This window comes from Pogona vitticeps, chromosome 1, assembly GCF_051106095.1.
Source record: "Pogona vitticeps strain Pit_001003342236 chromosome 1, PviZW2.1, whole genome shotgun sequence".
NCBI classification, from domain to species: domain Eukaryota; kingdom Metazoa; phylum Chordata; class Lepidosauria; order Squamata; family Agamidae; genus Pogona; species Pogona vitticeps.
The window spans coordinates 293,482,545-293,497,919 of NC_135783.1; the positions used below are offsets into that span (position 1 = coordinate 293,482,545).

The 15,375-nt window shown below is 39.5% G+C and overlaps 2 protein-coding genes across 5 annotated transcripts in view; both read left to right on the forward strand.

Moving 5' to 3' along the window:
- Positions 1-15,375, forward strand: part of LOC144588101 (uncharacterized) — a 287,228-nt gene that overhangs the window by 199,229 nt on the left and 72,624 nt on the right. The window lies entirely within an intron of this gene.
- Positions 1-15,375, forward strand: part of FUT8 (fucosyltransferase 8) — a 167,719-nt gene that overhangs the window by 59,807 nt on the left and 92,537 nt on the right. For all 4 annotated transcript variants that reach the window (XM_020799720.3, XM_078390206.1, XM_078390209.1 and 1 more), the window contains exon 2: positions 12,105-12,501. In XM_020799720.3, the coding sequence (XP_020655379.2) occupies positions 12,299-12,501 (203 nt within the window). In that variant the 5' untranslated portion in view covers positions 12,105-12,298. The remainder of the gene's footprint in view (positions 1-12,104; positions 12,502-15,375) is intronic.

Sequence of the window (15,375 nt, forward strand, 5' to 3'; positions counted from 1 at the left end):
CTCTTTGGAGAGAGCCGGTGACTAAGGCGAGGCTGTTTTTGACTCTTGACAGCAGAGGACGCGTGGGCGCTTCAGAGGGGGCAGGCAAGGTGGGGGCTGCAAACTATCATCTGGCGGGCTGCAAATGGCCCCCGGGCCGCATGTTTGAGACCCCTGTTCTACACGATTCTTGCCCACAATAATAGATATGATAATCGTCTGAATTGAATTCGCCCATTCCTGTCCATTTTAGTTCACTGACGCCCAGGATGTCAATGTTTATTCTTGTTTGACCCCATCCAGCTTACCAAGGTCCATAGATCTTACATTCCAGCTTCCTGTGCAGTATTTTTCTTTGCAGCATCAGACTTTCCTTTCATTTTCAGGCACGTCCGCAGCTGAGTGTCCTTTCAGGATTGGCCCAACCACTTCATTAGCGCTGGAGCTACTTGTCCTTGTCCTCTGCTCTTCCTCAGTAGCATGTTGGACGCCTTCCGACCTGAGGGTCATCATATCTTTTAGCCTTTTGTTTCTGTCCATGGAGTTTTCTTGCAAAGATACTGGAGTGGCTTGCCAGTTCCTGCTCCAGGTGGATCACATTTAGTCAGAACTTTCCACTATGACCTGTCCGTCTTGGGTGTCCCTGCACGGCATCAATCCATGAAGGATCCATGTTTCAATCACTACTCTTTGACAGTGTATTTCCAAAGGTCCTGGCCCTATTCATCACGAAAATCAAGACTCGTGGGTTGTCATCAGATCTGTTGGGCTCAATACCCCCATCCCAGATATTCCGCATAATAAAAAATAGTGTCTTGGATATTGAGGGGCGAACCCTGCATTGTGCTGCACTAAAGACTTGCTCTCCGCTCTACTTCCAGCTTTCCCTCTCTCACGTCAGAAGACTAGATTATCTTTATTTTTTAGATCACCCTCAGAATCGCTGGTATTCACCCTTGCTTGGTGCAATGTTGTACCTTCCAACTTGGTGCAAGGCAGATTTAGGGGATTACCCACAGAGCTGAGAGTGTTCCCTTGTGGCCAGGGAGCAGTTGAATCATTGCAGCACATCCTATTTTATTGTATGTGGTATCAGGATATCTGCCTGCAATACTTGAGCCCCTTCCTTTTCTCCCATTCTGGCTGGGGCTACCTGGATAAAATCTGGCACCTGCTGAGTGGCACTTATAAGGAACTTACCCAGACAACAGCCAAATACATCCATTCCATCATGCAGAGGTGTCACATTATGCTGTCACACACCATTGAGCCCTAACGATGTCATCTGGGTATCACCTGGCATATATGATATACAGTATATGCTTTTTAACATTTTACCATCTCTCAGTCTCTTGTACTATATGTCGATAAAGGTTCTGAAACTGAAACTGAATATGGGGCATATGTTAATACAATTCATAGAATGCTTATTTGTGGGTTCAGAAGCCAGGATTAGGGTTACTAATTAGTCAACTCATGAGTTTTTTCTTCTCAGAGGCGCCAGGTAAAGATGCCCGTCTTCCATCCCCCACCCCTGTTGCTTTCTGTGCCTTTTGCTGAAAGAATGATAAATAATCCAACTACTGTCATTTCTAGAAGAGATTCTTAACACAATTTAAGTTGATTTGCAGACAGAATTGCATTTCCTTCCAAGCCAAAAGAAGAAACACTTACTGTTTTAAAAGAACTCTACTGATACAGTTGAGAGAAGGGGTTGTATTAATTATAATTATTCAGAGCCCCTTTGTTTTATTTTATCTTAACAAGACACAGAAACTCTGTGTTCGTTACTGATATAAATGCTTTGTCAGTTCCATTACTGACATTGACAGATGCTGTTAAATATCTTTGTATAATTGTTCCTTAAAATTTTATTAAACTTGAGAAGTTAACTGTAAACCTCTCTGCCTGAGATAAAATTGGATTTATGTAAACATTTATCTTGGTTAGGGAGATAGCAATTAATACCCTACCCTAATTGAATTTTTTCCCAAGCTCTTTCTTCTTTCAAGCTCTTCTGATTACAGTGTCTCAAAAATCTTTTTTTAAACTGATGCCAGTTGTTGTATAAATACGTTTTCCAGAGCAAACCTCATTTTGTAAAATCTGTAGTTTATGAAGCTTGTATTCATGAGGAACTTGGACTTCCACATGTCACAAAACATGTTCTTACTTTACACTTTTGGCAAATTCTTTCTTTATTAGTAAAAGATGAAAAAATATTATAGGTATCAGTTGAGCTAGAGTCAAGCCCCATTGAAAAAATGTTTATAATACTTATAAGAAATAATCCTTGTCACTGAGTTTTCACTGTGATTCCACAATTGGCTTAAAAGGTAGCTGGAAACATGATTTTCACTCATACTCACAGATTTACATTAAGTTATACTGCACAGTTATACAGAGCCTGTAAATTAGTTTTAGCTAGTATGAGGAAAGCCATAGTTAAATTGTTATATAGATGCTGCCTAACACCAATGAGGTTGTCTCATATAACTAAGTAATCACTGAATCTGTGTTGCAGAGGATATGATAAAACTGGTGTCTTGTTCACTTTTGCTGGGAATCTTGTTTTGGGGCTGAATTCTAGACAGTTGTTAATATTGTAATTAATAAGATAGTTAAATGAACGTTTAATCTGAATCCTGTTGTGGCTGTGTTAAACATTATTAAGGGTCGCCAAGCGCATTACTTTTTCACAAGGGCATAGTTACTTTTCTTTTGCTAGGAGCTAGACAGGACTTTTTTTTCCAATAGAAAAGGTAATATCAAACCACATTTTCATTTGGATTAAATTGATTAAAAATAAGAAATATTTGCAGAATATATATAAGTAACGGAAGGGGACCAGAACAATACTCCGAGGATGTCTGCTTAGCATATGAAAGCAGTCAGATATGTGTGAATATGAAGCCTTAGACATAGTTTCTTCTTTTCTTTTCTCTTCTTTCCTTTCCTTTCCTTTTTTCTTTTTCCTTGCATAGTAGCAGCTTGGATTGTGTTTATATTTTCATAAGGTATGATTTATTAAATACTTACTATATTATTCAAACCAGACAGACGGTAACAGCAGAAACAACAAAGGAAACTTGGATATCAGCAGCATCTACTCAGTGTTTTTTTTTCCTTTTGGATTCCAGGGTGAAAAGTGCATTTTGGGTTTTCTGCATGAGAGAAAAATATTTGAATTCCACCCAATTTTGCCTTTAGCTTGTTGCTTTTCAGTTCCTTTTGTTTAAAAGAAAAGAAAGTAATAGTAGTTCTTGTTTCCCTGAGAGTATTGATAATTAATCTGAGATCTAGAGACTAAGGTAATAGGGGTCAGATTGGACTGTGTGATGTCATCACAAAACCAGTTAAGGCAGCGAGCAGTGCTTTGAGGATCAAGATAGATTTAACAGTAAATAGGCAAACCCTCTTTCAGAGCAGAAGATCACTAAACCATGTGTGTGGTTTCTTTTAAAATTATCATTTGAATGTGCAATGAACACTCAGCAGTAATTTATGATTACATGTGAAGTATTAATGGTTACATTAATGCTTTAAATGAAGTCTGCTTTTCCTTTCTTAATATAGCATAGTGTGTACCAGAAAGCTGCCAGTTGTATCAAGAAAGGGAAAAGCAAATAGACCTGAGTAATACGGTTCATGAAAAACAGCAGTAAACTATTTTTTACACAGCAGTTGGTATAGGGCAGTGATGGCGAACCTATGGCATGCGTGCCACAACTGGCACACAGAGCCCTTTCTGCGGGCACGTGAGCCATAAGTCACCGGATCGCTTCTTCCTCCCACAGCCAAACCTCAGGAGGCAGGTGCAGCCATGGTGTTGGCTGGACAGGCGGCAGGCGAGGATCCAGAGCACCTGGCTCTGGCGGTGGATCCAGAGTGGGGTCTCGAGGCACCTTCCTTCCTGTGATGCCTCCTTCTGCCACTTCCAGTTCCACCGTGGCCTGCTGCCCGCTGGTTTTTTTGTTTTGTTTTGTTTTCCCCCCAGTTTGGGCACTCGGGCCCAAAAAGGTTTGCCACCACTGGTATAAGGTGACAGGACAGGGGAAATGAGATTTTGAATGGATTCTGATTTCTTGTTTTGAGTACTAAAACACCAGAATCTCAGCAGTGTCAGTTAGTACTAATAATTTATTTATTTTATTTATTTATTTGATTTTTACCCCGCCCCTCTAGAAAACGTCTACTCTTCATTGGTTAATGGCCACGTTTCAGAACCTAAAATCTATCTCTTTGCATGTGCTCAAGTCACTGACAGGTTACAGTTGTAAGCAGGGGATACGTTCACTGGGATATGCATTTATGTTTGAGGATTTTGAAAAGTATGAGAAATGTTCCTGAAAGTCTCATATTTCTTGTGGCAATTTCAGCTAAATAAAATGTGTAGCCATATAGAAGTTAAAGCATTTTACAACTAAAGGGTTAAACAAAGGAACTAGTGTTCAACAAACAATACTGCAATAGAAATATGATTCAGTTTTATAAAATGCTTTCAGGTTTATATGACTAGACATCTTAATTAACAGAGCTTATTTAGTAGAACTCAAGATTCCATTTATAATGTAATGTGATAACCCCTAGTACATTGACATTTGAATGAAGTTGGTACATGTATTAAGGATATTTTAGTGTTAAGAATAATTTAATGTTTGAGGTTGCAAACTGATATTACCTGTGTAATAATCTTCTCTTTGTGATCACTTTGTTCTAATAGAACACATTATCTTTTTAGTGCAGCCTAAGTGAGACTAGAAGCTCTTCCTTTTATTTTCTTAATTCATTTTGCCTTAGCGAACAACATATTCTTTTTTTCTTTTAAAGCTTGGTGATATAATTTAGCATACAGATAGGTTATATGAAATGGGACAGTATGTGTAACCACATGCTGTTTCCTAGTTCCTATGTTGACAATTTATTGTTTTCTGAATATGAAAAAATATTTCAGGAAAATTTAAAGTCAGTGACTAAGTCAACTATCAGTAATATTTAAGGAGAACCTTTAAGCTTTTCCATTTATAATTAAAAGTAACACTTGTGCATACACTCCCCATTGGATTTGTGCAGTAGCATTGTGAGGAAAGCCCAGTAAAAGAAATTGAACTATAATTCACTACAAATAGGTTTTTTGTTTATTGTCTGTTTTAAGCCTGCAGAGGGGCAAAGTCTTTTTTATAAAAATGGCTTTCTAAATTATAGCTTTGTACTAGGAAAAAGTTACCGTATTTTTCGCACCATAAGACGCACTTTTTTCTCACAAAACAGGGGGGTGGAAAGTCTGTGCGTCTTATGGAGCGAAGAAAACAGATTATATTTTCCTGTTTTCTTCTCCTAAAAAATTGGTGCGTCTTATGGAAAGGTGCGTCTTATGGAGCAAAAAATACGGTAATTGTTTGTGATAACTGTTAAATTAAGCATGTCGGTTTTCGGAATAATTATACAAATATTTATAATCAAAGCTTCATTGTATTGTAATTATATAATAATTTGTGATAGTTTAAAGTGCATATCTGTAGAATCACTCAGTCATACAGCTCCTGCTTGTGGAAACAGTTGTGAGCTGAGAGAAAAGGGACTTTTATTTCTCAGTTACTTCCAGAATAGTTAAGGAGAGAAGTCCAAATGTCATTATTTAATTTTTTCTTTTCTGAAGCAACCTTTATTCTTTCTAGGGATATAAAGTCTTGCTGATCTTACTGATTTGCATAATGAAGCAATGCCTTTAGGATGGTTCCAGTATTGTATATATTTATATGTATTAGCTGGAATTTATCCCCTCTAGTAGACATTTCTTAAGTGTGTCAGGGAAAAAAAAGAAGACAAAAATGTTGTGGCACCTTAAAGATTGCTATATTTCAATGTGAGCGTTCATAGACAAGTTGACTTCTTGAGACCACTAAATATGTTAAATTATATGCACACTGTAAGAAAAAAACGTACTTTTCAGTTAAGATTTTTTTTCTGATGCTGCTGATATATTTGAAAATAGCTATAGAAAAACAAGAAACATATCGTACTGGTTAAGCATGTTCTTATGGTAGTGATCAAGATCTATATTTCATATTAACTATAAATATTTTTATTCATATTTCACATTGACGTACGGATAACTTCACAGATAACTATAGCATAAGGCATGGAACCTGGGGTACTTGCTGAACACTATATGTGAAGTGATATTGGGACAAGACCAAATGTCTTGGACTTGCCTTAACCAGCCCAATGCTGTTCGCTTGGTGAAAAAGAGGAATATATCCCTGCCCCACTTTCAGGCATGTAACTAAATGTGTGGTAGGATACTACATGTGGTAGTCAGTACTTGTGGTGGCCTAGATATAACCTTTTTAAATGAAGGAGAGATATCACCAATCAGATTAGTTTCCATGTTAAACTTTATACCATAGGTAAGAAACTTCCATCCACATGAGGACCACTTCTGAGCAAAAGTTGACCAGGCGTGGAGACAGTCCATCTGCTTTCACACTCAATCACTCCCACGCATCGATTTCTGCCTGTGTATATCTCTCTGACCTTCCCTCTAGCAACAGATCTTTCAAAAGAAATTCTTTGCCACACTTGTGAAAAGCCTCATGGCACAATGGTTAAACTACTGTACTGAAGCTAAAACCAGGGTTCAATCCCAGGTAGCTGGATCAAGGTTGACTCAGCCTTCTATCCTTCCTAAATTGGTAAAATGAGTACCCAGCTCGCTGGGGGGCAATGTGTAGCCTGCATAATTAACTTGTAAACCGCCCAGAGAGTGCTTGAAGCGCTGTGGGGCGGTATATAAGCAGCACACTTTGCTTTTCTTGCTGGTGCAAGGCTGTGTGTGAGAAAAGATTTAAATAGGGATTACAGTATGAAAGGAAATTCTGACCTGTGCATGACCCACTCTCGAGCATGCCATTTCAGCTTTCATTGGCTAAAATCCTGTTACTTAGCATAGTAAGTTGCAATAGAATAGGCCCACAGAAACTGGGGATGTGGTGAGAACTTCATAAGTTTCATTAATTTATAGGTGGCCTTTGAAGCTTTTAAAAGAACTGTAAGGAACAGGCAGGCTTGAAGAGGGAATTTTGTGGAATACCTGTTGTCTTATAGGCTGCAAGCTTCCCACTTCTGCTTTACATAGATTGCTAAAATCACGTTTATATGGTGAAAGAAGGGCATATGGTATTCTTTCTTTCCTGATAGATGAATTGGTATACTTCCTTCTGATCTAACATAATAGATTTGCTAGTCTAAAGAGAATTTGTGTGTGCAGGACTGCCAGCTTGTGATTTGGGATCCCATATTAAGGTTAATAATTTCACTAGTTTTAGCTTGCTTGCATTTCAGCATATAAAATAGCTTTAAAATGTTTTCTATAAAGTGTTAAAATGTATGCCATAACTAATTAAGTAATTTCATTCAAGTCTTTGCTGATTTAATTATATGATTAGTACCTAGAAAATAATTCAATTTTTGTTTGCTATGCATATAAAAGCTACTCATTTTAGCACATTTTTAGGCAGTTAAATTCACACCTTGACCAAAGAAAAGCAGCAAGCATCTATTTCATATTTCCAGTAAGCAAACTGGATACTTCTCAGGTGAATCATTTAAATTGCAACTTCAAACTAATAATCCACTGTAGTGATCTATTAGGCATTCTTATTAATATTAATAATTAAAAAGGCATTACATATGCAGGAACTGTAGCATATTACTGACCTGATCATCTTAATATCTTGTTTAGTACATATTTATACTATGCCAACTATAACTGTCATTGTAGTTGTTTCAACTTGAGATGACTTTTCTATTGTTTTTAATCTGCACAATAAATAACATGGTGACTTTTGGGCTGTACCAGAAAGTCCTAAGTCTAATGCTATTTCCTTCCCAGGGAGTGAGTTATGTACAAAATAGATTTGCCAGCTGCATGTTCCACAAATACAGTAATACTCATTTCCCATAGAAGCCATAGACCCAGCTCAAGGACCCCCCCCCCCCCTTGTGGATGGCAATTGTGAGATTGTCTTATGTCTAGCTTAATGATCCCAGTGGATGGTAAAGGGATAACTGAAAAGCACTCATGACAAATTCATAACCTGTCCTTTGAAGCTGAAATAACCCACTGTTTGGCATCACATAAATGTTGCATCTTATAGTAGGATAGAATGGAGCTTGGGAGGCACCTGGTTGAATTGGTGGTATCATAGTGGCCCCAAGTGGCCAAGATGGAACATTGCAAAATGAATTTGACTGGAAGCAAAATAGTTTTTGTAAACATTGATGTATGTCATCACTTTGATTTTTTTTTCTGGTATGTCAGCCCTACTCCAAGGATTTTCTTACCACAGAAACAAACATTAATTGTTTTAATAGTAATTGTAAGTCATGGCACTTGATCATCCAATATCAACATGTTTTTAATTACCAGTATTCTTCTGTAGTTTTAAAAACTCCTAACTGAAATAATTTAACCTTATATTTTCTTTTGATTTTACAGTGGTAAATAATTTTTGGCAGAATACCATTTCATATGGATCATTTGGAAGTAGAAGTGTTCTCCTAAGGGAATTTTGCTTAATTCTTAAGGCATTTGAATAATTGTTTCCTATAACAAGACAGAAAATTTGTAAGAGAATGGGTCCTAGAAGAGAAACTGGCAAAAATGGACTTAATTTCTTTGTGTTTTGAGGCCCAAGTAATATAAAAAAAATATTCCAGTATTATGCCCACTTTAAATGCACTGGACTTTGTCTCCAGTTGCTTGACAAAGCCAGCCAGTGTAGCAAAGCCTATCTTTCAAATTTTGATCACAAAATTGCATGGTGGAGATCTTTAAATGAGTTCCTGAGAGCAAAACTGAAATATTTTCCCACTCCCCATTTAACATTACAGCTGAAGAGAAAAGAAAAGACCGACTGGCTTTGCCACAGTGAGTTTATAGGATCAAGGATAGTGCTCCTCAAGTATCTTGCATAAATTGGAAGGGGCTACCGCTTGTGGCCCCTTCACAGATTCCTCTCTTGCCATGGCAAAGGAGCTTGAGTAATTCAGAGAAGCTATGGGCTATGCCGTGCAGGGACAACCAAGACGGATAGGTCATAGTGGAGAGTTCTGACTTAACACAATCCACCTGGAGAGGAAGTCCAGTATCTTTGCCAAGTAAGCTCCACGGACAACAACAAAAGGCTAAAAGATATGACGCTGGAAAATGAGCCCCTCAGGTCGAAAGGCGTCCAACATGCTACTGAGGAAGAGCAGAGGACAAGTAGCTCCAGAGCTAATAAAGTGGTTGGGCCAAAGCCGAAAGGATGCTCAGCTGAGGACGTGCCTGAAAGTGAAAGGAAAGTCTGATGCTGCAAAGAAAAAGCCTGACTGCCAAAGAATTGATGCTTTTGAATTGTGGTGCTGGAGGACACTCTTGAGAGTCTCTTGGACTGCAAGGAGATCAAACCTATTCATTCTGAAGGAAATCAACCTGACTCCCTGGAAAAGACCCTGATGTTGAGAAAGTGTGAAGGCGAGAGGATAAGGGGACAGAGGGTGAGATGGCTGGACAGTGACATTGAAGCTACGAACATGGATTTGACCAAATTCCAGGAGGCAGTGGAAGACAGGAGGGCCTGGCATGCTCTGGTCTATGGGGTCACGAAGAATTGGACACGACTTAACGACTAAACAACAACAACAGAGGTGGATTCTGGAACTGAGACAGAAGTTTATTTGCAAAAAGTTAGCACTTAATTCTAAATAGGTTGCAAGTTAAATTTATCAATATGAACTCAACACAGGATTTTAACCAATGAATGGGGTTGCTCACTAAACAATCAATGTCCCCCGTGAAGGCTATTAGCTTTTCATTAATTAAAGCAGTGTAAGGGTGGCATTAGACTGGGAAGCTGGATTTTGTTGGGTCACACTGGAAAGTGTTGCTTTACTGGGTGCAGTTTGTGTCCATGAGCAATCCAATCCCCCTTGCTCCAGCCCAACTCCAAAAAGGAAATAAAGAATAGCCCTGCTGTTTGACCAAAAAGGTCCTGATTGACCGTGAAGGAGGATCAGGTTGATTCACAATTTCCTGTGCATTGTATAGCTCCTGTAAAATCACCTGAAATGGACTGTGGCATGAGAGGTCCAAAATGTGAGCTGTGTTGCTGATTTATCACCCACTTAGTCACTTATAGGACTTTTTCCACAGACTGAGCTAGTTCTGCCTTACGAAGCCTTTCCAAGACCAAACTAACTGGTCATTTCCTTAGCCAAGTCCTATATGGCTTTTCCCATGTATGGCTTCTTTAATATCCAGGCCTTAACTGCTGACTGGAAGTTAATCTAAGCTTTGAGTGGCTTCTTTAAAAACTAGCCCTGTCTGTCTTCTTTAACCAAACTGAATCGAAATCCCAACTGACAGTTAAATTGACAATTCTTGCATTCTAAATCTCCCATTCCCATATCATTGGTTATGGTATAATTGACTAAGACATCTTTAGGAGATTATTCCAATTATTTTTCCATCACAGACTTCACTATATGGTATAGGATGAGTATCATGTGGTTCAAATGTTAGCTTATGTTGCTCCTTGTGTACTGTTAGGGATGTTGAGATGACAATAAAGTGGATGGTAAGAAGGTGTTTTGTTCTGTGTACCAGTGGCTCATAGTATTTTCATCTTTTGAAAAAGACTATGAAAAGATTTATTTTAGCTAATCTGGAGAAATGGCTACCTTATTAAAATGTAGCTATAACAGTGGTTCTTTAATGTTTTGGATGCTGGAATAATAGATGCAACTAGTTACTATTAACAAGTAGCATTGCAAACATTCCCTGTGAATTTCTGCTATTATGGAAAGTCAAAGCTTGTGTAACTGGAAGAACATGATCTGCTGCTGTTTTTCTCTTGCAATGCACTACAATCAATTTTAAAAGCTGTTCTACAAGTGGAAGATGATGTACACGTGCAGAAGGACATGCTAGTATGTGGTCCTGAATGTCTCTTTCAACTGCTGTCTCTTTCAGATCAAATGCTGCTAGTAGCATCTATTGCAACTGCAAATATATTGCCCTGCAAGAAAGGTTAAATCCATTTCTATTGCAGAATGTTTCTTCTGATTTAGACATTTACAACTGACTAGAAGAGAAAAAACTACCATGCAAGAAAAGCAAATGAAAGTTTTTAGTTTGAGTTTATTGTTACAGTGGTGCCTCGCATAGCGATGTTAATCCGTTCCGGATTAACCTTCGCTATAGCGAAACATTGCTGAATGGATCAAAAAAACCCATTGGAACGCATTAAACATGCATTCCAAATGGGCCGAAAACTCACCGTTCAGCGATGCTTCCTATGGCCGGCAGCCATTTTCGCACCCTCGTTAAGCGAAGGGAGGGCACGAAAACACTGCGCGCGGCCATTTCAGGGCTTCCGGCGGCCATTTTGTCCGCCTAACAGCTGATCGTCAGGGCTTCGTTTTGCGAAGATCGGTAAGCAAAACACTTGCCGATCTTCGCAAAGCGAGTTTTGCCCTATCTAAGCAACGTTGAGCGATCGCATTAGCGATCCCAAAAAAGGGATCGCTATGCGATTTCGTCGTTGTACGGTGCGCTCGTTAAGCGAGGCACCACTGTATTCATATTCATACACTTATTATTGAGCAGGTATAGGTAGCTGCGGAAAGCTCAGGAACTGCCCTGTATCTGTTTCATAACTCTCAGCCCATTTGGGCTGCATCTACCCATTTGTTTCAAAACTGGGCTCTTTCTGATTCTCCAAAATTGCTACTTTGAGCATAAATGAATCGGTGGGGATAGCTCTATGTAGTAATGGTATGTAGCAGTGCGTCTCATTGAAGCCTTCTGAAAGTGTGTTTCTTCATATTTGGCTGAATTTGGGGGAGTTTGGTGGTGGGACTTGGGGTTACTAAGTCCACAGAAAACCTGCTCTGGACTGCATAGTCTCTACAGGCCAAAATAATCCTACACATGAAATGGAAAGTTTTCTTACTACTGTGTGAGTTGCTGGGATGTTGTAATGCTGTTCATTGTCTTGCAGTTCAACATCAATTCATATAAATTGTATTTACTATTTTTCATGCTCACTATTTAATTTCATTTTATTTCTTTCCCACAGGTACAACACTTGTAAGATTAGAAACTTGGATTATTCATTCTCCAGGATAATCGCTCTACCGTAGGACAAATACTTTGAAAAGCACAATGTGGTGAATTTCGGCACAGATATCTTGGAATATTAGAACTGACTGAGGAGTTAAAATGTTTACTTTGTGAACAAAAACTATTTGATAGTGGATAGAACATCTGAAAATGCGGCCATGGACTGGCTCCTGGCGTTGGATTATGCTCATCCTTTTTGCTTGGGGGACTTTGTTGTTTTACATAGGTGGACACTTAGTAAGAGATAATGAGCATCCAGATCATTCTAGTCGTGAACTATCAAAGATATTAGCAAAACTTGAACGGTTAAAACAGCAAAATGAAGACTTACGAAGAATGGCAGAGTCTCTCAGGTAGGCTTCCAGAACCTTTATTGAAATGCTGCTACTCTTCTGGAATTCTGTTTTCTCTGTCAGCATAGATTTTAAAAAGTGAATTCATAATGAAATAATATCCTGCTACTTTCTCTAAGGAGCGTATATATGCAGACCTATGATCTACATTTATTCTGGGCAGGCATATTTCCGACTTGATTCTGTACAGTTCAAGAGTGGAATACAGTGGTCCTGTGTCTATCTGATAGCTTGATAGTTATCTTCTTGTATCGTTTCTATGAAAGCAGATGTTACAGATTTGAGGCTGTATCATTGAGGTCTGAACATGTAACCTGTTTCCCTGAAAATAAGACAGGGTCTTATATTAATTTTTGCTCCAAAAAACGCATTAGGTCTTATTTTCAGGGGATGTCTTATTTTTTTCATGTATGGCAATCTACATTTATTCAAATACAGTCCTGTCATCTTCTGGTTGCTGCACAATGGTGGAGGCCGGGGTTTCACTCAGCTGGGGCTTATTTTTGGGATAGGGCTTATATTACAAGCATCCTGAAAAATCATACTATAGCTTATTTTCAGGTTAGGACTTATTTTCAGGGGAAAAGGGTAATATGAGTCTGAAACTAACATCTTGCACTGTTAATTTGGAACTTGGCCAGTATATGTACTAAGCAAAGGGTGGCCCATAACTTTTATTGGCCAGGGATGGGGAAGCAAGTTAAATAATATTGTCAAAGCTGTGATACTTTCCAAAAAATGAGCTACTATAAATGACAAAACGAGGGCTAAGCTATGCCCATTGCCAGTGATCTCAACCCCTTTCCGACATGTGGGTCTGCAAAAGTCCTTTGAAATAGCAGAGCAAAACTTAAAGGGTACTCAAGAAAAGAAGAAAAGCTGGTATAATAAAAAGGCCTGGGAAAGAACATTCTGTCCCGAGGACGAGGTAGTGATGCTGAGGCCCATAAAGAGCCCCTGCTTGAGAAACCAGAGATTAAAGGAGGAGAACCAGATGATGAAAATCTCAGTAAATCTGAAATGAGCCAAGTGTTTGAGATTGCATTTAAAAGGAACTTGCCTGTGAATTTTGTGGTGACCTGGGAAAGTGGTCCCCCTCATATGAAGAGCTTTGTGACAGAAGTACCTGTGGTCAAGTTTATGGGTGTGGGTCAAGGCAAGTGCAAGAAGATGTCAAAGAAGAATGCAGCCATAGCTGTTCTGGAGGAGTTGAAACTGGCTACTCTTCCCACAGTTGAAAAAATTAAGCCACTGATCAAAAAGAAAGCAAACTTAACCTGAAAGAAGCAAGCTGAAAACATCCAGTGGACATCAGAGTGCCAGGTAGTCCTCAATCATCTGAAAAGGGCGCTGACTTCAGGACCTGTCCTTATTGCACCGGACTTCGACCGTGAGTTCATCATCTACACGGATGTGTCGAACATGAGACTGGGAGCCGTGCTGTGCCAAGCAGACAACAGTGGGAATCTACATCCAGTAACGTATGTTATGATGATGGGATATGTAGTCAGAGAAATGTAAGATGGAGTCAGACAGGTTCTGTATAAAGATGATTTGAGAAACATTGGAATGTGTTTTCTGAGTGCTAAGAGAGTGTTTGTCTGAAGATTGGTACAGCATGGTTCGAGATAAAACTGAAGGTTGAACTTAGAAGACTCAACATTCTGAGCTAATTGGAGAAGAGATAAGACACCTGGACTTTCATGGGAGTTAAGGGAGGAGGAAGGTGTTACAGCCCCTTGGGGCTAATTGGTTAATACCCATGAAGTGTCAAGAAGAAGGGAGGAGTTAAGAGTATAGAAAATGGATAATGGGTTATGTGAAAGAAGTCTTTTTCTGGGATTCGATTCCATGATGATAGGAGAGAAAGGATCTTGATTGAGAGAGAATGTAAGTAAAGAGAAAGAAGGACTGGGTAAAAGTAAAGTGTTCTTTTAAGGTCAGACTTGGTCAATGCTACAACTGCTGAGGTCTTGGGTGACCTGTCCAACTCTGCCTGAGTGCTAGGTACTCTTTAGGGGGCCCTGTGCACCACACGGTGGCAGCTTGTGAGATGAACGATCTGAGCTGTTGAGAAACCATTGTGTTATAAATCAGTTTGGTATATTCAAAGAAATGCAGAATAAAGTGGTTTTTCCTCAGTTATTATGCTAAGGTAGAAATGGCACTCGGGAGAAGCTTGTCCATGTCCAAACTCCCATTATCTGAAGGAATGGACTTAATTATGGACAAAGAACTGCAACACGTTACTGTAGATGAGTCCTTAGGCGCAACTGGAGGCACCCGACCCAAGCTAACTGGGGTGTCCCTCCTTGAACCACTGCTTTTCGATGTGGAACCGTTTGACATGATGGACAGAACGAGGCGCCTCCTGGAGCGAACTGCTCAAGACGCAGTGAGAGCTCAAACATGGGGCGACTTGCCAGACAACAAAGAGGAGGAGGAGGAAGATAGCGATCCCAGCAAAACTCCAAGGATGCCTATTCTTCGGGATGAGACTGGGGAGGAAGTTATGGTTGGTCCCGCCAGGGGAAGCCCAACTACGAGGCGTCATACCTTGACTGAGACAGACAAGTTGACTTTGGTAGTGGCTGATTTTCTGTCTGCTCAGAAGGAGCTAATCGTCACCCAAACCCAGAGGGAGAGACAAGGTGAGTGAGATGCAACTTTTCTGAGAGAACAGGCAGAACAAGAGGCTTCAGTGAAGCGGCCGCAAAAGGATTCGCTTGCCAGGTATGACAGAAGACATTTAGCTTCTTTCACTGATAGAGAGGATGTCCTAGACTTTTTAAATAATCTTTGAATTAGTCTGTAGAGATTTAAGCGCTCCGGAACAACTCTTTCTTAAACTGGTACATTCTCAGGTTTCTGGAC